This window comes from Lissotriton vulgaris, chromosome 2_1, assembly GCF_964263255.1.
Source record: "Lissotriton vulgaris chromosome 2_1, aLisVul1.2, whole genome shotgun sequence".
Lineage (NCBI taxonomy): Eukaryota > Metazoa > Chordata > Amphibia > Caudata > Salamandridae > Lissotriton > Lissotriton vulgaris.
In genome coordinates, this window is record NC_141687.1 from 170807474 (window position 1) to 170831731 (window position 24258).

Here is a 24258-nt window from a genome sequence, read left to right on the forward strand (position 1 = left end):
ACCAGCCTGCTAAGGAATATGTGAAAGCTGCATAAAAAAGCACTCCTTACATATTATACGCTTAAACTGTCACACTGGAGACTCCGTGATTGCCAGAGCCACAAGGCCTTCATTTCTTGAATGTGGTATGGTCTAAACAGGCTGATTTTGACTTTCGGATCTAAATTGCTCAATTTGCACGCAGTTTGGAAATTTGTTTTCACACCTTAACGAGGATTACAAAAACATAGTTCAGCTGTGTTTATCATGGATACGAGCACAGCTTCACAGCAAAAGGTTAAAGACACATAGGGATCAAAAATAACCCCTGGTATCCAACACACATAATTTGGAGGAAACCACATCACCTACCTTGCTGCGATCTTTTGGGTTTCACTCCGAAATCTATTAACCACCACTAATTACCATCGCAAACCACTATAACTACCAACAAATGATATGGTTTGGTGAGCGAGATACCTACCCACTGCAGTGCCATGGACATGGCAGTCTTGCCACCCATGCTGTGACCGATCAGGATGCAGCGCTTGATATGTAGCAGCTCCAGTAGCCTATGGACATCAGCACTCATTGCTTCGTATGTCATAGTGGCACAGTGTGGGCTACTGCCATGGTTACGGGCATCCAGTGTCAGTACCTAGCTGGGCCAGAAAGATGACTAAGTAAAGAAAAACACAACATGTATACAACATCTGAATAAAAAAGGCAACAATCCTAAAGTGACTACTCCTATCTTATGAGCTGTGTCTGCACATGCATTCAACAATGTGTAACATATGGCACAAATATCAGGGGTGAGTAGAAGCTGTGAACTTCACCCGCAGTAATACCAGCCCTTATTGCAACCTGTCAGCACTGCACCACCACTTTCATCACTGGCAAGATTATTTCTCCCTAGAATCTCAAACCATAAAGTGCTACGTCATGCAACTATGAAAAACAGTTCTCCTTTAGCACCAAAGATGCAAGTGTGGTGACCTTTCATCTTAGATGAAAGTGGTCCAGCTCTTCATTAGCAAAAGCCAGATGGTCCAAAAGCTCTACTAGATTTCAATAATTAGGCACCAGATTAAGTGTCCACTTCACTGGAGATGAATATACATATGCAGTGACAACCAAAGTATGGCTTGCCTTTCTGCAAATACCATTCACTCAGGCAAGATCACACCTCTGCTAAATAGATAAGCAACTCCCCATGAAGATGAATGTCTATGTAGCACTGCTTGGCACAGAACGTGCCTTAACATTGTTACAGTCAAACACGCAAACAGAATTAGGGGGAGCTGTTTGGATGCCCAACATGGCGACACACTCCGATAATGCTCCAGCCTAACCCTCAATATCCTGAGCCGTCCTATACCTGGTTGACTGTTAATCACCCTGAAAATTGCCATGCAGTGACTGTAGTATGGGCTAGAGTTGTTTGTACTTGCCAATGATTGGTTTTCTTTGCTCTATCTCATGTTTGCTTTTAAAATGTTCTATTGTTCTTGTGGTTCTCTTTGAAACCCTGACTTACCGGGTGACAGTCTGGCTCGTGCTCGGAGGAGTCTGGCAGTTGCCTGCTGCTCTTGAGCCGGATAGCCGCTCGGTTGGTTGTGGGTCCACTACTGAATAAATACTTGGATACTCTTGTTATCTGAAGTTTTACTTCAACGTTTAAAAACGTTTCCTTATCTGTGGAAACTGCTACACTACAGTGACTGCCTAGTGAAGCGACAAGTAATGGTGATGAATCTGTGCCCAAGGTCCACCCCTGTAAAGTATGCTTCTGTTGACAATTCTTCCGCGGTCAACTCTATCCAGGAAGATTCTTAAATTAATGCTGTTTCGTTTAAAGACAAACATTTTAAAAGCTTACAAAATAAATATTATACAATGTGTTTTAGGTGTGGGTCTAAGTCACCATAACAGCCCTTTATTCCCAGCCCTTGGTAAAAAATATGTGAAATGTAACAAGAATGGTTATATCCAGTCTGTGTGCAGAGTTCAGGTTAGCACTATACACGCTCAGAATTATAATGAATCCAATTCTACTGAGCATAATATGTTCTTACAGAATGAGATGCAGTCTGATCTTCACTGAGGAGGGACGCACCCCAGCGATTACCGCTAATACTTGCAATGAAGTATTTCTTGAAAACTCAGAACATGGTTCAGCTCCTTCTTTGCAGGGAAGCATACTTTACAACCGCCTACACTGAGACCCGAGGCGGTCGAGCTGTGATAGGCTCAAGATGTAAGTTGCTCTGCTCTGTGCCCGATACATTAGGAGGATTTCTTGATGGGAGAGGCAGATCACTGTAGATCTGTTGAGCCGTGAAGGGTGAGGCTTATCCCGCCTGCCTCCTGCTGCAATGTCGAAGATACCGGCCTTGGCCCAGTGAACTCTAATCAATCAATCAAAAATAGCGCGCTACTCACCCGGTAGGGTCTCAAGGCGCTGGGGGAGGGGTCCGTTACTGCTCGAAAAGCCAGGTCTTGAGTTGTTTCCTGAAGGAGAGGTGGTCCTGGGTCAGCCGTATGTGGATGGGGAGGGAGTTCCATGTCTTGGCCGCAAGGTAGGAGAAGGATCTTCCTCCAGCGGTGGCTCTGCGGATGCGTGGTACGGCGGCGAGGGCGAGCCTGGCCGATCGTAGCTGGCGGGTGGGTGTGTAGAAAGTGAGGCGGCTGTTGAGGTACTTCGGGCCCATGTCGTGGAGAGCCTTGTGTGCGTGGGTGAGGAGTCTAAACGTGATCCTCTTGTTGACGGGGAGCCAGTGCAGGTCTCTCAGGTGGGTCAAGATGTGGCTGTGGCGAGGGATGTCCAGGATGAGTCGTGCGGAGGCGTTCTGTATGCGCTGGAGTTTTTTCTGAAGTTTGGCAGTGGTTCCCGCGTAGAGGGTGTTCCCGTAGTCCAGTCGGTTGGTGACGATTACCTGGGTGACTGTCTTCCTGGTTTCGGTGGGGATCCATCGGAAGATCTTACGAAGCATGCGCAGGGTGTTGAAGCACAATGCTGATACAGCGTTGACTTGTCTGGTCATCGAGAGGGAGGAGTCCAGGATGAAGCCCAGGTTTCGTGCGTGGTCCGTTGGCTTGGGGGTGGTGCCCTGGGCAGGGGGCCACCAGGAGTCGGCCCAGGCGGAGGGCGATGATCCCAGGATGAGGACTTCCGTCTTGTCTGAGTTCAGTTTCAGGCGGCTGTTCTTCATCCACTCGGCGACGTCTTTCATCCCTTCGTATAGGCTGGCTATGGCGGTGGCGGGGTCGTTGGTGAGGGAGAGGATCAGCTGGGTGTCGTCGGCGTAGGAGATGATGTTGAGGTTGTGTTGGCGTGCGATGGCTGCGAGGGAGCTCATGTAGGCGTTGAAGAGGGTGGGGCTGAGTGAGAATCCTTGTGGTACGCCCCAGATGACTTCGGTGGCCTCGGATCTGAACGGGGGGAGGCGGACTCTCTAGGTTCTTCCGGCAAGGAACAAGATGATCCACTCCAGAGCCTTCCCTTAGATTCCGATGTTGTTGAGGCGCTGTACTAGGGTGCGGTGGCAGACAGTGTCGAACGCCGCAGATAGGTCCAGGAGGATGAGGGCCGCTGTTTCCCCGTTGTCGAGCAGGGATCTGATGTCTTTGGTGGCTGCTAACGCCTCAGCTCGCCTCAATGGCTGGGTAAGCGCTCAGCTGGCTGTCTGCTCTGCCGGAATGAGAATGATAGGTGCTAATCTGAGGTATTTTCCTTTTTTTTTTTTATGGAGAGTTCGTGAACACATATCACACAACAAAATAAAATTCATTCCAGATGCAAAATGCAAGATACGAATCCGGCATACATAAATAAATAATGGTCGCGAGTGCGAATCTGAGGTATTTTCCTTCTACCCCTCTCGACCAGAAAGACTGTTTCCTGGCCGCACCCATGAGTGTGACTCGTGAGCCTGCATAGGACTATGAGGCTCTCCATGGCCCGCTGGGCTGCCGGTTGTGTCCGAGCACAGTGAACGTGTGGCGCTAGTGGGACGGGTGGGTTTTAAAGCCGAGCCCCCCACAGGTTTGGCAATAAAGTGCAAAGGCTGGGGGGATTAGCTGCTGGAGTGGGGCCCCGAAGTTAGGAGGGGAAGCTGGACTATTGGATTGTCCTGTGGAAACGTGGGCCCTGCAGAGACTCACATTGTTTCTTGCCAGATTATGTCATGGGGTAGCCCTGGGGAATAGCTTGGTCTGCAGGCTTAAATCACAGAGGGATGATTTAGCAGACTAACCGGGAAAACGATCTATAATGCATCCCAATCTATTCCCTCTGTAACCTGGATTGTCCTATTTAAAAATACTCTGGATTTGGCTGGCATTCATTTCAACTTTGTCATCATCTACAACAGTGGCGCTGACCAGCTCGCATTCTCTCTGCTCTGACTGAAGTTGAATCCCTTAGAGGGACATTGGAATTGTCTTGTCTGGTCCTAAAAGATTACACTGTCACAACAAGCGTACAAGATAGAGGGATAACAAAGCACATATCTGACCCATCCCCAAACACCGGATAGGGATTGATTGTCCAGTAACCCCCAGGGGCATCAACAAGCTAACCTTGCTTCATCATGGAGAGAGGGCACAGGACTTTGAAGCAGTGCTCCCCACCTCGACTTCCCTCAGCACCCATTCCATCCTTTCATTGCTAGATTCCTGAAGTATAGGGAGCTAGATCCTATACTCTGGGCAGCCGAGGGACTGGTGTTCTAGTATTCCTGGATACTAATCTTTCCAGATTACTCATACCTGCAGTTCGTGTACAGAACCATCCCTATGAAGGTCATCCTCTACATAGGAGACATGTGGAACTTCAGGACATTGATGGGAAAACCCAACTCCTAGAAGAGAGTTACTGTTCACTGAAGGCCTTTCCTGACCTGCGGTGGGGACTCCGCTTTCATCAGCCAGTCAAACAACAATGTAAATACTTCAGGCCTCAAGAACTTACTTGCCCACTCGCTAGGGCGAGTCAGATTTTATCAGGGTATCAACATACTTTCTATTTACTCAGAAAGTGAATGAGCAATAAAGATGCCTTTAAAGCTTGCTTTGATCTTGTCACATTTGCTCTGTATTCAGAGACAGAGGTCGAAATGTCAGCTTATGTCTTCTTACAATTTGTTGCTTATTTTATTCAGGAAAATGGTGTTTACTTTTCTTTCTTTGACTTCAAAGTAAGAGGCTTTTGTAAAGTGAAGTGTCTGACAATCGTGATGTACAGAGTATGAAATGAAGAGCTGTAGGATGTCAGCGTTTATTCTAACACACAGCATTTAAATAGCTTCTAAATGAACTGTCAAATATATTTGACTTTTAACATGTCAAAATATTTTTCAGTAGTTATGAAAACACATTTTTGAATTTCAGTGTGATGAAAAAAAGATTTTAAAAGGATGAAAACAAATCAGAACTCTTTACTTAGTGACGTGCTTATGATACATATTTTTTGCTGAAACTCAATTTCCACAGATTATTATGTATACGCTATATAGTTTTATCAGTAAAACTGCATGTTAGTGGGAATGTTTGTGGCTATTTCAATGGAGAATGTGCTGTTTGTAGCTCTCAGTGTGCTAGCCCATCATGCTTTAGTAATATAGTACCCTATATGTGGTCTAGATTCTCCTTATACGTAGAGTTTTTTGCACAACAGAAATGCTGAACAAGCATATTTGAAGGTACTCTTATATGTGATACTGAACAAAAAGGCAGCTCTGTAAAATTAAATATTTTGCTTGGTTCACACAATTTGAGACCAGTTTATGGATTAAGTAAATTACAGTTAGGTCGAATAGATTATTTAAATCAGTAGACTTGCATGTCTGGAACATTTTAAGGATTTTTCGAAGACTGTACTTGGATACCTAACTGTCATACTAAAGCTGCCATGAATACCAGCACTTTTATAAAGCTGCATGGAGCAGTCATCAGTCTGGAGGATCTGTGAATTGGTAGTGCTGGGATCGCACCACAAACCTCAGGTTATGCCTGTGGGCAGAAAGAACTGGAAGATGATAAAAGGGGATGTATGTCGTTACAACGCATACTTTTACTCCGCGTACCATTACAACGCGGTATTTACAACGCATACCGCTACAACGCATAGCGCTTTGGGGTGCTGGATAGTGGTAAGTATAATTTACTATTCTAACTCCAGTCCCCGTGGACCCTAGGGAAGGTGTTGGATAGTAAATTAAACTTACCTCTTATCCTAGAGCGCCCCCCAGCGCAATGCGTTGTAACGGTATGCGTTGTAATGCCCGCGTTGTAGTGGTAGTGCGGAGTAAAAAATGCGTTGTAACAGGTGAATACCGATAAAAGGTGTCATGGAGATTCAAGGATGTGAACCAGTCTCCAGCATTCAGGGACAGTAAGGCTTAGCTAAGAGACAAATGGCCAGATGTACGAAAAGATTTAGCATTTCTTACATACAGAACACCGCAGCCAGACACATCCTGGACCTCCCCAAACCAATCCTCATCACCCCCCCACCTGAGAGACCTCCACTGGTTTCCCATCCAGTAGAGATGCCAGTTCAAGTTCCTCACACACACATACAAAGCCCTCCATGACCTGCCTACCACAACCATTGACTGAATTTCCACCAAACCTCTAAGACCTGCGCTTCTCTTCAATCACACATGCCCCCCCACTCATACATCACAGTCGCAGCAGTGGCAGCTCCTTCACGTACATCGCAGCCAAGACCTGGAACGACCTTTCCCTCCAGTTCTGTATATCCCTGTCGCTGGCATACTTCAGAAAGCGACTCATGACCTGGCTCTTCGATGGAGACACAGCACCCGGATACCCCTAGGTGTGACAGTGTTGGACTTTACAAATGCTGATTGATTGATTTCTTAACAGACCAAATTGCAATTTTGGTCCATGAAGAAATGCTAAATTGCTTTTCCATACGTATAAATGCAGATAGGGAATCACAAAGTGTGATTGCTACCTAGTAGAAATCGCATTTTGCGATTCCCTAAATAGAAACATGTACAAAGCATTTCCTAAATGCGGATTGGGTATTTCAGTAATGCTATTACCATTGACTCCAAGTCGATGGTAACCATGTGCAATTTTTCAAGGGGGGGGGGCCTTAGGCTCATAGGTACGACTGATTTTGCATTTCCAAATTTGGATATACTATTAGGAAATTGCAAATTTGAAAATGTAAAACCATTCGTACCTATGGGCCTTTAAGGCCATAGGAACGAATAGTTAAGCATTTCCTAAATAGCGATTTCCTAATAGTGATTCCTACTCTGTAAGAGTAGCCCGAAAGCTATGGAAAAGACTTCTGACAAAGTTGCTGACTGTTGAGGAACAATTTTGTTGGTGGGACACAGGCTTTGGAACTATATCTATGAAGCGAGGAAAATAAGTAACAGATGCCAGGGTGCGGGTGGTGTCTAATATACTCTGGTGTCATCATCTGAGTAGGTGGAGTCACAGCTTTAAAAGCATTGGCCCACCTGGGGGCAATGGAGGGCAATGCCGGGGAAAAACCTTTCTGCACCAATCAGAAGTCTAGAAAGAGAATCCTTAATGGCGGGAACATGCAGAAAGGTCCATGCATCAGAAATCAGGGCCCTTCTTGATCAGATTATTCTAGTTAGGTGTTACACAGGAATGCCAAGAACTTCTCTCTATGTATGTCTGTATCAAAATCCAAGCCAAACTGCAGTGGAGAACTGTAGAGGGCTCATGGTAAAGACACCTCAATCGCTTCTGTGTCCTGGGTGGGGAAAGGCTCAACCATGAGCACTGCCTTTTGCAGCAGTTCTACATGAAGACCGAGCCCAATCTTCATACCACAAAGGACCACAAATACGAAAAAGCCTGTTTTCTAATCGAGTCGAGTCTGCCTCCAACACACAATGGAAAGGGGGTTTCTTATTAACGCTAGGTCTCTGATGGGGGCGTGGCTTGGACGCCGATCGGGATGGCGGCGTGAGCTCGCAGCTCCGCGCGGAATCCCGCTAATTCTCCTGTCTTTGGCACCCTGGGTGACCCGAGGTCGACGCTCCTGCCCTCCGTAGGGTGAGGGGACAGCCGGGCACAGACGGAAAGTTGCTGGGGGACTGCTGGCCCCGAGGAGACCGAGTTGGGCGACGGCCGAGGTGTTGCCGAGAGTGAGAAGAAAATGGCGCCGATGAAGACGGGCAGCCCCGGACATCAACTTTGAGCCGAGTTGTCGCCGGCTGGCGGGTGGCCCTGCAGCCGATAGATCGAGACATTGGGGACAGAGGCGCCAGTTCCTGAGGTCGGGGAACAGTGAATCGCCCCGCCCGGGCCTTGTGGTCCCTCGCTGGCCGCCATCTCTGTCTCCTTCTTCCCCCCTCAGGCTTCCGAGGGGACCAGCGGAACAGTGCCCGCCACGCTGGCCATTGGTCCTGAGGGCATCGGTGGCGGCGCTTGACCCTGCTCAGTGTCAGGTAGTTCGCGCCGGACTACGAGCGCAGAAGCTGGTCGGCTTGCTGGCCTGTGACGCAGTATCCTGAAATGGCGGCGGCCGGAGGGCTGGTGGCCGAGGAGCACGCTGAGGGGGACCTGGCGGCATCGTCCCGGATGGGCGAGACTCCCCCGCCGGAGTTGGATCAGGAGCAGCGGCTGCACCGACATCTAGACGCCATACTTGATGCGATCACCTCGACCAAGGAGGCGCTGCACCAGGACATTGCACAAGTGGCCACGGGACTGGGGCTACTGCGAGCTGACCATGCGAAGCTGGCAGATAGGGTCAAGGACCATGATCAGATGCTGTTGGACCTGAAGCCGTCGGTGGTGACCGCAGAACACAGGATCACGGATATATTAGCCCGGTTGGACTCGCTGGAACGACGGGCGGAGGATGCAGAAGGCCGCAACAGGCGAAACAACGTGCGGGTCGTAGGCCTGCCGGAACGAATTGAGGGGGAGGATGCGGTGGCGTACATGGAGAACTGGTTTCGCACAGTGGTGGCACCGGAGGGGCTTACTCCTTTCTTTACTCTGGAGCGAGCCCACAGGGTGCCTGCTCGCCCACCAGGGCTTGGCCGCCCCCCCCGACCGATGGTGCTGCGGCTCCTTCATTATAAGGACCGGGATCTCCTCATTCAGCCGGCTAGGATGTCGGGCCCGTATGAGGTGGAAAACAGCAAGGTCACGATCTTCCCGGACTACACTCAGGCGGTCCAGAAGAACAGGGCATCGTTCCTAGCGGTGAAGAAGGAGCTCCGGGAGGAAGGCATCCAATATTCCTTGCTCTACCCGGCCAAGCTGCGGATCATACTTGACGGAACTACGCACTTTTTCCAGACCCCAGACGAAGTTTGGCAATGGCTGGAGTCGTATAGAGCAGGGACGGACAGGTCACATAAAAGCAGGCGAGATCAGCCTAAGCAGCCCCGGATCAGACAATCGCAGCGCATCAAGTCCCGCAACAGGCGCCAGCGGGAGAAACGGGAGGCTCAAATGGCTGCCGAAAAGAGAGATGCGCTCGCAGCGACGGCGGCCATCACGGGGTCGCAACAGAACAGTGACCGGGTGGAAACGGACTCGGGCGGAGAAGGCAGCAGAACGGGAGAAGACCTCTCAGAGGCGGAAAGCTCGAAGGGGGCGGTGGTGACCCCCCAGACTTCTGATGGAATATTTTGCGGTTGAGACTGTGTTGGGACTTGCTCGAGACCTAATGGTAGGGCGGTATCCTGTTGGAGATGAGTGGGTTGCCGGGGGGGGGGGGCTGAGCGCGCAATAGGGGATGAGGGCGCGGGGTGCGGGCTCCGCTAGCTGGGGTCGGCGATAACTCACCCCCCTTGGGCCCTTAAGGCCTGCTGTGGTGGAGACCACAGGGTAGGAATATGGGTAGTTGGTTTGAGGTTTGGATTGGGGCTGACATTGGGTTTGTAGGCTCTGTCCTGGGGAGTGGGGTTTGGGGAGTTTTTTTGTTCAGGGGGTGTTCTGGGGGGGGCAACTGCGTTGGAGGGGATGTGAACTTTTGTTATTTGGATCGGACTGCTCGATGTTGGTATGGGGACATTACCTAACCTGAAATGCCTGACGTGGAATGTCCGGGGGCTGCGAACTATGGTTAAACGCCACAAAGTACACACATACCTGGTGCGAAGAGGGGTACAGATTGCTATGCTGCAAGAAACCCATCTGACTAAAAAAGAGTGCGCTGCGTTGCAAAAAAGATGGCGGGCCAGGTGTTCGGCACCACTTACTCAGCATATGCCAGGGGGGTGCTGATTTGGGTGAGAGCGGGGATACCGTTCCAGGTGCTGAATCAAGTGGTGGACCCTGATGGTAGGTTTGTAGCAGTGGAGGGGAGGTTGTATGGAAGGGATGTGGTTCTCTGCTGTGTGTATGCGCCAAATACTGATCAGGCTCGATATTTTGATGGCCTCTCTGGGTCCTTGGCTTCTTTCCTGGCGGGCCCGATAGTGTTAGGGGGGGACTTCAACTCGATTACGGATGTGGCTCTGGATAGGTCCCATCCCCCCCGGTAGACTCCCCGGTGCGCAAGTTGGCCATGCACAGGAAGGATTGGCAGGATAGATGGGGGTTGCTGGATGTATGGCGGGAGCAGCACAGAGACACCAGGGATTATTCCTTTTACTCTGCTCTCCACGCGCTGCACGTGAGGATAGATTTGGTGCTCTGTAGTGGGTCCCTAGCCCCATTGATCTCTCATACGGAGTACTTGGCCAGAACCATTTCAGATCATAACCCCCTATTGGTACACATCCAGTGGCAGCGGGAGCGCTCGGCGATACCAACATGGCGGCTTCGGCCGGAGACGCTAGAGGACTCAGTATTCCATGACGCTGTCCAGCAGGGTATCGGCCGTTACTTTGATGAGAATGAGGGCACGGCCACGAGTCGGTCCACTGAATGGGATGCAATGAAAGTGGTGGAGAGAGGGGTGTGTCTGGGTAGGTTTTCGAATGCTCGTACGACTGTGTTGAATGCACTTATGAAAGCGGAAGAGACTTTGAGAGATGTGGAGCGCCGCAGGCCGGCCAGCCCGGACTTACAGACCCAGTTGTTGGAAGCGAAGGAAGTGGTCGCCACCGAGACGGAACGGTTGAGGTGTTACGACTACAGGCAGTACACCATTAGAGGGCATGCAGAACGGGACAAGGTGGGCACACTCTTGGCCAGACTTGCTAACCCGGAACTTAGGGGCTGCCCGATCCTTAGCATTAGCAACGCACAGGGGGAGATGGTGTATTCCCAGGCAGCGGTGTTGGAGTGCTTTCGGGTGTATTATCAGGAATTGTATCAGAGTCAGTTGGGAGTGGAGGTCCAGGACATAGCGGAGTACCTAGGGGCGAGGCAGCTTCCGGTCCTAGATGAAGAGGACGCGAAGGAGTTGGGTGGCCCGATCACGCTCACTGAAATACGGGTGGCTATTAAACATATGGCTCGTAATAAAACGCCCGGGGTAGACGGGTTACCAATAGAATTTTATCAGCAGTATGTCGACAGTTTGGCCCCCAGGCTCCTGGTGGTGTACACGGAAGCTTTTGAGACAGGAAGCTTGCCTGGGTCCATGCGTGAGGCCTTGATTGTCCCGCTCCTGAAGCCTGGTAGGGATGCAACGGACGTGAGGTCCTATCGCCCGCTGTCCATGTTGACGGTGGATTACAAGATCCTGAGCCGGATATTGGCCGCCAGACTGGCCCCACACATGACGGGTGCACAGGGATCAGGCTGGGTTTATCCCCACGAGGAGCACGGCGCTGAATATTCGCCGCCTGGTGGGGATAATGGACGCCATCTTGGATGGGGACGGGGCCCAAGCGGTCCTGTCCGTGGAAATCGAGAAGGCCTTTGACAGCTTGGAATGGACCTTCCTGGATGGAGTGCTGGAGAGGTTTGGCATGGGTGAGGGGTTCCGCCGTTGGACGAAGGTCTTATATTCCTCGGCGACGGCGCGGGTGCGTTTGGGTGGACTGGTGTCTGCGGCATACCCGGTGGGTAGGGGCACGAGACAGGGGTGCTCCCTTTCCCCCTCACTGTTTGCTCTGGCGATGGAACCCTTGGCGGTCCATGCGAGGTCGGGTGACAAGTATGCGGGAATACCCAGCGGCGGGCAGCAACATCATATATCGCTGTATGCGGACGACCTACTTCTGTATCTCGATGATACGGCGCGGGCCCTGGAAGGAGCGATGGACCTGTTGTCGGAGTTTGGCCGGCTGTCGGGACTTAAGGTCAACTGGGCGAAGACCTGTGTGTTCCCGCTGAGAGCGGAGTCGCCCAGCCCTGCTCGTGACTTGGGGGTGCTCTGGGAGCCATCTTGCTTCACTTACTTGGGAGTCCGCATCTACCACGCGGCCGCGGATCTATTGGAGGGCAACATCGGTCAGTGCGTTCGGGCGCTGAGGGGCAGCATGGCCTTCTGGTCGACCCTCCCGCTGACGGTTCTGGGTAGGATAGCTCTTTTAAAAATGGTGGCGCTCCCCCGCTTCCTGTATTACTTCCGGACGTTGCCTATCTGGATTCCTCAGGGGATCTTTAGAGGCCTCAGGACGATGATTATTGGGTTCCTATGGGGGCATGGCCGCCGTAGAGTGGCGCTGAGCACGCTGCTTCGCCCCAAGGTCGAAGGGGGCATGGCTGTACCCGACTTTGAGCTATATTATTTAGCGGCGCAATTGCAGGTCCTCACGCAGAACGTGGCCAGGGTGTTTAGGGGGCCGGAGGCGGATCGAGAGCAGGGGATACAACGCCATGTGTTGTCCTACATCGTTATGCAGCAGAGACTTGAGCTGCGGGGCCTCACTATGGAGGAACGGACACTCAGGCTGTGCTGGCAGAGGAGCCTTAGGAGAGCGAAGGCGACACGGCCTTATGCGCCGGAGATCCCGATCGGTATGCTGACGGCCTTGCCGCACGGGGGTGACTGTTCCCCATTGCTGGATTGGGAGGAGGCGGGCCTGCAGGTGGTAGGAGACCTGTACATCGATGGGGCCCTGGTACCCTTTGAGGTGCTTCGGGAACAGTTCGGGCTGCCTGATGGGGGGTTTCTCCTACACGCGGCGGTGGTGGCGGCTAAACAAAAGCACTGGAAAGGGGGGCTCATGGAACCGACCACGACTATGGCGTGCCAGTATGTGGTGATGGCAGCGGGCACGTTCAAGGCTGTGACATGCCTCCATAATAGGATGCTGAACGAGGGACTGGAACCGCTCCAGGGGCTCAAGGCTAAATGGGAGGAGAGTGTGGGCAGACCCATTCCAGACACGGCGTGGAGTCACATCTTGCGGCGCACGTGGAAGGGCACGAGAAATGCGCGCTTCCAGCAAGTGCATTTCCAAGTGCTCCATAGGGCCTACCTGACCCCCGAAAAAATACGGCGGTATTTCCAGGTACAGGACGCTCGGTGCCCGCGGTGTTCGTCTCTAGGAGCGGACATGGATCATTTGCTCTGGGGGTGCTCGCATTTGGAGGCCTACTGGGCGGAGGTGGGGGACCTCTTAAACGAGGTGACCGACAGGGAGGTGGAATTTGATATGGCGGCGTGCTTGCTGCTCTGGTTCCCGCACACCAAACACACCAAGGTGACGAGCAAATTTATTGATCTGGGTCTGATACTGGCGCAAAGAGAAATAACATGGCATTTGAAGTCCAAGGGCGGGCCGTCACTGCGGAGATGGAAGAACGAATTGCTGCGATGGTCTGAATGCGAGAGTGTGCTCCGGATGAAGCAGGCTGTCAAGCTTGGTAATGAGAAGGCTTTGGATGCAGCGCGTGCGTGGGAGTTGGTGGTGCAGGCTTTGCGTGATTCTTTGGTGGAGGATGAGGACTGAGGGAATAGGACCAGCGGACACCGCGGGGCAAACGAACACAGAGTTGTCATTGACACTGTAGTGGATCCATCCAACACATCAGCACGAAGCACACACCATTATCAGTTGCCGGGGTGGGGACATAGGGGGGTTGTTCAGTGGGAGTTTGGGGTGGGTCGGCAGCCGGGAAGCTGGTTGTCTGCAAGGGCGACTTCGAGTTAAGTGGGTCAGTTAGGCACCGCGCGGAGCTAGAAATGGTGGGGAGGAGCGGCCAGGTATGATAGGCTCCATAGCGCTCGGGGTGGGCCCTGGAACGGACAGTAGCATTGATCACGCAAGCGGAATGGCTGACGAAGGTATTGTTGAGGGTGGGGGGGTAAAATGCGGATACGTAAAACAATCTTTCGACCATGGTCCCTATGGGACGCTCACCGTGATGTTTTCCTACCAAGTGGAGTATTATGCCGCCCGGCCTCCGGGATGCGGGCTGAATGGCTGTGTATGATATACACTTTACTGTTGATCGGGGGGGATGTCACGAGTGGACTGGTTGACTACTTGTATTCTGTGGTTTCTAACTCTGCAATAAAAACAATTAAAAAAAAAAAAAAACGCTAGGTCTCTGATAAAAAATACTGTTGCTTTCAGGGACTTTGTATCTGACAGGACACCTACGTGGGTTTTCATCACTGAGACATGGGCCTCCGATGTCTCAGGACCCGATCTGGTAGATGCTATCCCCACTGGGTATGCCCTGGCCAGGATGGATCGAATTGGCCGGCGAGGAGGAGGATTAGGAATTCTTTATAAGGATTCCCTCATATGCCGTACTGAATTCCTTTCCACTCCCTCTGATTCCTTTCACGACTCTGTTCCTGGGCAGCCATCCTCGAGGGCGCGGCGCGTGACTGATACACGCCCCCTCGGTTGGCCACGCCCCCTCGCTGACAACATAAATAGAGCGCGCCAACACTAGGCGTCGCACTAACGCTAGGACTCCTGAGGCGGAAGCCGGGAGCGAGAACAACGCGGTTTTTTTAAAAACCCTTTTTAAAACTTGCTAATTACTTTGCTCTGATCACCCCCCACTCACCTGCACTTCCTGAACAGCGCTTCTCGCTGCAACGACTCTGTTCCTGGGCAGCCATCCTCGAGGGCGCGGCGCGTGACTGATACACGCCCCCTCGGTTGGCCACGCCCCCTCGCTGACAACATAAATAGAGCGCGCCAACACTAGGCGTCGCACTAACGCCAGGACTCCTGAGGCGGAAGCCGGGAGCGAGAACAACGCGGTTTTTTTAAAAACCCTTTTTAAAACTTGCTAATTACTTTGCTCTGATCACCCCCCACTCACCTGCACTTCCTGAACAGCGCTTCTCGCTGCAACGACTCTGTTCCTGGGCAGCCATCCTCGAGGGCGCGGCGCGTGACTGATACACGCCCCCTCGGTTGGCCACACCCCCCCACTTCCTGTTTAGTTGCTATAAATCATGTGTCTCAGTAGGAAGCGCAGCGGACGAGCGCAGCGGGCGCGTCGATTGCGCGCCGAAGGCGCGCCTAAGGCAAGCCCGTCTGCGCCCGTCCGTGACAGGCCGGGACTAGGGGCGTTCCACTCTGCCCCGCTCATCACCTACTCCCCGGACCTACTACGTAGCTACCAGGGTCCTTGGCCCATTTCGGCCACAACCAACTCCCTCATCACCACTCTTGGTATAGCACTCCCTCTTCCTCACTCCTCTCCCACAGTCACTTCTTCTCCCACCAACTGTGGTACTGCTACTCCCTTCACCCCTAAAAACCTCACAGTCATCTACCTCAACACCCGATCTGCGGTTGCCCACGCGCACGAACTTTCGGTCCTGCTGGACCTTCAGACCCCCGATCTCCTCTTCTTAACTGAGACCTGGTTCTGCGACGACTCCCTCCCCGCACTTCTTTCCACCTTACCGACCTCCTACTACGCCCTTAGGGCTGATCGTCCATCAGGTAGAGCCGGGGGCGGCGTGGCGGTCGTCGCACGTACCGATCTCCCCTTCCAAATCCTATCCCTACCCTCCATTGCTACTACTGAATTCCTAGTGATCCGCACACTCTCCACTTCTCCCCCCCTAACCTGCTTCCTCACTTATCGACCCCCCCAGTCCCCCCTACAGTTCCTCCCCGACTTTCTGGAGGTTCTGGCCACTCTTACTGTCAACAACTCTTCTATTTTACTCCTTGGAGACTTTAATTTCTGGCCCTCCGATCCTGCCGAATGCCCCTCATCTAAGGAATTCTCCGAAACCCTTCACTCTCTCAACTTTACATCCCACGTCCACTCTCCTACCCACACTAAAGGTCATCGGCTTGACCAGATCTGGTCCCTGAACTGCCCTGTGGAATCACTTTCTATCTCCCCTTGCCCTTGGTCTGATCATCACCTGATCTCCTTTCTCCTTCCTATTCTTCCCCCAGCTAAGACCCTCCGACCCAAAAACACCTGGATCCGATCATGGAGTCGCGTCAATCTTGAACATTTCTCCTCCCTCCTGACTAATTCTCTTCCCGCTCTCCAGGGCCTCACCACTGCTTCCCAGGTTGATTCCATAAATCAATGGCTTACTCACAGCTGCGACTCTGTTGCCCCGCTCAAACGCATCACCTCCAAACGCGACAAAGACGCTAACCGGTGGTTTAATAATGAGCTCAAAACCACCAAATTAACCGTCCGTCGCGCAGAGCGGGCCTGGAGAAGAAACTATTGCCCCACCTTGAAGCTTGAATACACCAACATCTTGAGCCAGTATAAAAAAGCCATCCTGGAGGCCAAAACATCCTACTTCTCTTCGAAAATCCTAGCAGCAGAGAACCAGTCCAAAGAGATCTTTTCCATCGTCCACAACCTGGCGTTCTCGGACAGAACGACTCCCAAACCAGCCCCATCCGAAGACCTCTGTCTCTCTCTTAACGATTATTTTATTCTTAAAATTACCACCATTAAGGCCAACATCCCCCCTCCCTCCCCATCTTTTGTTGATCCGCCATGTCCTCCCCCAAAAGGTGCACTAACTGCCTTTCCCCCTATCACTCGGGAAAGTTTGACCTCTGTAGTGCCACTGATCAAATCCGGCTCTCCGCTCGACCCCTGCCCTGCCCACATCCTTCGCCACGTCTTTGTCTCTTGCCCAGACCCTCCCCTCCATCTCCTCAATAGTTCCCTCTCCCGAGGCATAGTTCCCAGCTCTATGAAATCCGCGGTCATTGTGCCCATTCTGAAGAAACCGGGGGCAGATCCTTCTGTCCCGGCCAATTTCCGCCCCATTTCCCTCCTTCCTTTCCTGGCCAAGGTGCTCGAGCGCCATGTCACCTGCGCTCTGAGTTCCTTTGTGGAGAAACACGGTGTCCTTGCCCCCCGTCAAGCCGGCTTTCGCCCCGCACACTCCACGGAGTCTGTTGTTATGTCGGTCCTCGACACCCTCAGGGAGGGTATGGACACCAATCAGCACCAGGCGCTCGTGCTCCTCGATCTCTCAGCCGCTTTCGATACGGTGGACCACAACACCTTACTCTCCCGTATCGCGGCGGCGGGGATCGGGGGGAGTGCCCTGATCTGGTTGTCCTCCTTCTTGAGTGACCGCACCCAGGCTGTCCGCCTGGGTGACTATACAGCGGACACCCGAAGAGTTCAGTGCGGGGTTCCCCAGGGTTCCTCTCTCTCTCCCCTCCTATTTAATCTGTATATTGCCCCTCTTATTTTCTCTCTTCAACAGATGGAGGTCACCGTATTTAATTATGCGGATGACCTCCAGCTGGTCTTTAATCTCTCTTCTCCTTCTGCTACACTTAATTTTCAAACTGTTATGCTTCATATCAGGGACTGGATGAACCACAACCATCTCAAACTCAACCCCGATAAAACAGAACTGGTGTTGACGGGTGGTTCGTCCAGCCCCTGGTCCCCCCTCTTCTGGCCCCCTTCTCTCGGTCCTTCTCCTGTTCCCTCTCCCTCAGTCAAAACCTTGGGCATTAAACTTAATTCGCAACTCACCCTTCACTCCCAGGTTAGCTCTGTGGTTTCCTCTTCCTTTCTCTCACTGCGCACTATTCGCAGGGTGTCCCGATTCTTCACTTTCTCCGCACTGAAACTCATCATTCTGGCCATGGTGGTGTCCCGCCTGGACTACGGGAACGCCCTGTATGCTGGCATTCCCGCATACAGCTTACGCCGCCTTCAACAAATACAGAACCAGGCGGCCCGCCTGGCCTTCAATCTCCCCAAATTCCACCACTCTACCCCTCTTTTGAAATCACTGCACTGGCTCCCCGTGCGAGCTAGAATTCAATTCAAGCTCGCATGCATTACTTTCCTGGCCCGCTCCAGTTCGGCGCCAGCCTTCATCTCCTCTGAGATCGTCCCCTATGTCCCCACTAGGGCTCTACGATCCTCCACCCAGTCCCTCCTCACCATCCCGCGCTTCCGGAGAAAGAAGTGGGGTGGATCTAAATTTTCTGTCCTTGCCCCTACCCTCTGGAATTCCCTTCCCCTTGAACTTCGCTCCACCCCCCTCTATTCACAATTCCGTAAAAACCTTAAAACTTATCTTTTCACTAAATCCTTTGACTAATTGCCCGCTTTGACCTCCCTACCTCCACCCTCAGTCCCCGTTAGTTATAGCGCCAAGAAGCCGCTGGTATACGTGCGCTTAAGAAGTACTTTTAAACTCAAACTCAAACTCAAACTATTTCTCTATCAACTCCACCCCCTCTGTTTCCTTTTCCGGTCTCCTGTTTTACAGACAGCCAGGCCCTAGGTCATCCTTCAGCCAGGATTTGACTAAACTTTTAGAGCCATTTATTGAGAGGCCCAACATTACTCTCTTGGGCGACTTGAATTTCCATTTTGAAAACATGGGATCTAGAGACACGCAGATTCTTTTGGACATGTTGGACTCCTGTGGTCTGACCCAGTTGGTGGTGGGTCCCCCCCACCTGGCTGGGCATACACTTGATGGAGTCTTTTCCAATGATCCCAGGTTGAAGGTGGGCCCTCCGGTCCCGTTGGCCTGGTCCGACCATTTGGCCGTTCCGCTACAGCTGTAATTTCAGGATGTATCCTCTTCTTCTCTAGATACTAAGAAGTGGGAACTTAGAAGGAACCTTAAAGCTGTTAATAATGAGGTTCTTTCCCCGTACTTGATTAAATTGACGCCTGTTGAATCGCAAGACGCCAACTCTGCTGCCCTTGAATTCGCAAGTACTATCTCAGGAGCATTGGATTTTCTGGCCCCCTTTAAGGAGCACTACTCCGCGAGAAAGAGTCCTTCTGCTCCCTGGTTCTCGGATAGACTTAGGCTTCTGAGACAAGGGTGTCGTAAACAGGAGAGACTCTGGAGGACTCCGCTGGATTCTTCAGAGAAGGAACAACATAAACTCTGTCTAAAGGAGTATAAGCTAGCTATTGTAAAGGAAAAAAGGGCCTATTTTTCAAAAATTACTGCCTCCCTTACCTCTCCTAGAGATCTTTTTAAAATCATTGACTCATTATCCTCTCCCCAGGCAGTTGACTCTATAGTGGAATCTAAGGAGTTACATCTCGATCTTTTTCCACTCAAAGATCGAGGACATCTACAGCTCCTTTGAATCCCTTTATCTAGGTATGGCCCCTTCCACTAATGCTACCCCTGTCAGAGGCCGAAGCTTGTCCGGTGTACACCCCTCGAGTTTCCTGTCTTTCCCCCTTCTTACTCCTGAGCTGACGAATCAGCTCTTGGATAACATCAAATCAGGCTCTCCTTTAGACTCTTGTCCGCTTAAAGTTTTGGAGGCCTGTCGGGAGGCAGTCATTCCCCCTCTTATGAATGTTATGAATTGCGCAATTTTGGAGGGAGTGTTTCCATCTCCATGGAAGATGGTGGTTGTTACACCCCTGCTAAACAAATCTACACTAGACCCAGGGGTTTTGAAAAACTTCCGCCCTATTTCACTCCTCCCTGCTCCTGCAAAGATACTGGAATCTCACCTCAATCGGCACCATAGCTCCTTCCTCCGGGATTCTGCCCTCTTGGATATTTCCCAGCATGGCTTTAGGAGCTCCCATAGAACTGAGACCGCCCTCACTGCAACATCCACTCCCAGGTTGATAAGGGCTATACCACCTTATAGCTGTTCTAGGATATTGCCATACCATATAGTCTTAAGTGCATTATGAACCTCGCAGTTAAATGCTAATTCTGGTTTGGCTTTATCAAAACATGTCGAGTAAGGTGTCATACGTTTTGGAATACTACCCCCTCGCCAGTTCTGGCGACGGGGGTAGCATTCCACCCTTCTAGAGGTAGAAGACATGTTGTTCCTACTATTCCCGGTTAAAGTTAACCAGAGCCTCAGCATCACAAAATGGATGCTGCTGCCACAGACACAAGTCTGACCTCCTGCTGCTGGGAGTCCTTCCAGTGAGGGAGGCTTGGACAATAGGTTTCCTGCCTTGGGAGGTGCTAGCACCACCCCAGACAGGCTTTTGTGTATTGGGGCAGGGAGGGCTGAAAGAAATGAGATACTGTCTGGGGCGCACAAGGTGTCCCATGCATAGTCCAGTTCAAACTTGTGCTGGGGCACTCCAGCCCCAGCTCTGGCGTGAAACTGGACAGAGGGAAAGGGGTGTAACCACCCCCTTCCCTGGTCCCAGCCATAGGAGGGACCTAGCAGGTAATCCAGCCCCTAGATTTGGTATATAGGTAGGAGCTGAGTCCCAAGACTTTGGATTTATCCTGACTGAAACTTTGAGACGAAACTCTGGACATTCGACGATCTACTTTGCAAGAAGACGACTGAAGAATCTCCCTTGTGGTCAAGGAGTGACCACCCTGCACAAGCAGGCACCATCCAGCGATCAACGGCTTGCTTTGTCGACGCTCCCGCCGGAGCCCGAGCACAGAGCCTGACAAGAACCGGACTTCCAACAGCCCGATCCACAGTCCCAGCAGAACTGAGACCCGTGGAGGTGACGAGAGACGTGGGACCGGCCATCTTGAAAAGTCTGCGACATGCTAATTGTGCAGCACCCGAGGCACCCTCGAAGCTGTGCATTGGGGATTGAGAAGCCCCAGCCCCGAGCATCATCGCACCGAAGATCAGCCCTGTACACTCCACGAGTTCTGCGTGGGGCCCTTCTGCATTTTCCTGCTCGACGCGTCTGCACGGTCACTTGCCCGTTGGCTAGTGGCCATCTTGGCGACGAACCTTTGAATTTACACCGCTGGTCTGGTTGCTCCAGACTGGCCCTTGCTTCCCTCAAAAGAAGCAGCCCCTCAGACCTTGCTGGTCTGAGTAAGAAGCCAACTTCGTTTCCTGCAGTTTCGACAGCCTTCGTGGGACAGTCCGTGCCGGACTCCTGGTCGTTGTCGACGCCTCCTGGTCCACATGGCTGCAGAGACAAGCTTCACGACAGCACCTGATTGCTTCGCGACATCGCCTGGTTCCTTCCTGGTCACTGTCTAGTGACCCAGACTCTGTCCCCTCTGCTTTCAGGTCCTTTTCATCCTCGATCCGCCCTTGGATCCAACCGGACACTTCTCTCCTGGTCGCCTGCAGCATCCTTCTTCAAGGCTCCATAGGATTCAGCGACGAAACCTGACACATTTTGACACCTATGCGCCCGCTTCCTGTGGGTGAGGTAACGCGAGTACTCCGGTGCTCCTGTGGGTATTGACTAGCCAACTGTCTAGGTTTCAAGTAACTTTCATCGAGTCCAGTCAGAAGTGCCCTAAAAGAACTAGTTTCCATCTTTTATGTTCGCATTCATTCTCTATGATAACTCGCGTGTGTGTTTAGACATTGCACACACATCCCGTGGGCCTCCTGCTTCCTAACTCTTGGTAGCTCAGCGTAGCGTAGCCCCAGCGATTCCCTAGGCCCTAGGCATATTCACTTTCCGTGTAGTGGTCCTTATACCACTATTTTAGTATATGGTTTAGCGTGCCCCTAGGGCCCTACTGTATTTTGTGCAACTTATTGTGTTTTAATTAAATATCTTGTATTGTGCCTCTGACCTCATAAAGAGTTCAGAGGGTATGTATAGTAATAAATAACATATATATTTTATATATATCCTGTGTGGTGTCCTTTCATTTGGTATTAAAGGGGTTACATATGGTAAAACAGCTGGCTTCACATGCCCTGTTGAGTTAAGCCTAAGACTGCTTTGTCCATGCTACCACTAGGATAGCTGGTCTATAAGGTTGACTTTACAACCATCACCATAAGGGTTGTTTGGACTGGTGCAAGGTGCTCACTAGAATAGTGAACATCATATACCAGGCCAACTTCTCACAACCACTTGCCAGGGTAGTTAAATCATTTGGGCTGGAAGTTCTGTCGTACGCTGACAACACCCAAATAATGTTTTCCCTTTTCGCAGCCCGTGAAGGAATCAGCTCTGAACTTCAGGAACTTTATGGAGGCTGTGTCCCAGTGGATGGTACAGAACTTCCTGAAGCTAAATGGGGAGAAAACGGAGGTGTTGATATTTGGGGGTAGTCCGGATATCTGGTCAAACGACTGGTGGCCTGCCTCTCTTGGAGACTGCCCTCCACCACGTCAGTTTGCTAAGAACCTAGGGGTGTTGATAGACACTACTCTTTCCTTCGATCGTCAGGTCAGTAGGACGGTCTGGACCTGCTGTGGTATTATCAGGGTTCTTAGAAAAATTGCCCATCATCTCTCCCCTGATGCCCGGAAACAGGCCACCGTGGCATAAGTTTCCTCAAGACTGGACTACTGCAATGCCCTTTATGTGGGCATTAATAAAGGCCTTATACACTGTCTCCAGATGGTCCAGAACGCGGCTGCAAAGATGGTCCTAAATCTACCTAGACCGGCCTCATCTACAGCAGCCCGAAGAAGCCTACACTGGCTTCCCATTGAGCACAGGATCTCTTTTAAGATTCTTTGTCTTGCTCATGGGGCTTCCACGGTACAGGTGCTGAGGGTCTTATCCATCTCTATTCGCCTAGTCAATCCCTCTGTTCCTCTAATAAAAATCTTCTTGAGGTCTAAGAGCCAAGTGAGGAGGTAGAGCATTCTGTACGGTGGTACCCTGTTTATGGAACTCCCTCTCCCCTGAACTTCGAGGGCAACCTGTTCCGTAAAGCATTGAAAACCTGGCTTTTTTCTGTGGTATATCTGTAAATGATCTCATTGGGGTTTATACATTACATGACCAGCTTAGGCGCCTTGATGCCCTTGGGCTAAGTTGCGCGATGTAAGACTCCCTTTATTCATTCAACTTAGCAAGCAATTAGTAAATCACAAAGAGCTATGTACAAATGTGTATCTTATGCATTTAGCGATTCCTAATGGGGTCACAATAGACCTAACTTATCAATATTCATGAGGAATCGCTAAAAACACAGGGATGGTGGCCAGTTGGGGACAGCAGACCACTATGTCTGTGTTTGCTTTTATAATAATGCAACTTTTTTTTAATGCACCCCGCTTTCCTTAAAAGAAAATGGGATGCGTTTAAAATTGAAAATAAAACGCTGTCCTCTCATTTTAAGGTCTCGCCTGAGCCAGCGCATGTGCTGCTCTAGCAAGACATTTAGTAGCTGCTTTTAAAAGTGCACACTTCCGGAATGAATTTCTAGAGAGGGGGGCTCTGACACAGGAGACAGCAAACTATGCCTTAATCGGTACGTGATAGCGACACGGCTAAACTTGAAGTTCATCTCCAATCCTCTAAAATAAGGAGTTTGGCAGCATACAAAAGATCACAAGAATATACCCTTAAATAACAGCGAATGGGACACAATTGTCTTTCTTTGGAGCTACACTTTTGGACTAAGTCAGCTCTGAAACCAGTGTAGCACCAGGATACAATAATAAGCCCTGAAGAAGCCCGTGTTTGGGTGAAACGCGTAGGCTGTGGATTTTGGCTGTGGATTTTATGAAAATAATAAAAGCACTTGAAAATCACGTCACTGTTTGGACAACCATTACTCCTTTGCATTTGAAGCCACAAAGTAGTATTGACACGCTTTGCCTCTCCATTGTTGTGTTAAATATGCTTTTAAAAGTGCTACCTTGCCGGCCACCAGCTTTATTTATTTATTTATAAAGTTTTATATAGCAAGATACGAGCACAAGAGCGCCTGCGACGTGCACAGCTGGCATTTGGCTTCTTTGATCACGCGTGTGAGTGCCCTCCCCTACCCCCTCCCTTCTCCGACTCCCTTCTCGTTTGTCTCGTTGCCGTCACAGGTCCCTCGCTTCAATGACCGTCCCCCACCACAGAGCGCATCTCGCAGCTTGTTTTAGTTTTTTTTAACTTTGAGCTTATCCCGCTTCTGCAACCCACCAGCGCAGCATGCAGTGGTGAATATTTGTGGTCTCATCTCAAACTGCCCCTAACCCTCTTTCATGACTCACCGGTATACTCGCTCTCTTCCTGTCCTATGTGCCCCACCCGTCACTTTACTCTCTCCCTCCCTTT

At 51.2% G+C, this 24258-nt stretch overlaps 1 protein-coding gene across 1 annotated transcript in view; it reads right to left on the reverse strand.

Annotated features, from left to right (window-relative positions):
• The window catches only part of ABHD11 (abhydrolase domain containing 11), a 194674-nt gene that overhangs the window by 140381 nt on the left and 30035 nt on the right, over positions 1-24258 (reverse strand). The window contains exon 3 of the mRNA XM_086958491.1: positions 464-637. Within this exon, the coding sequence (XP_086814617.1) occupies positions 464-637 (174 nt within the window). The remainder of the gene's footprint in view (positions 1-463; positions 638-24258) is intronic.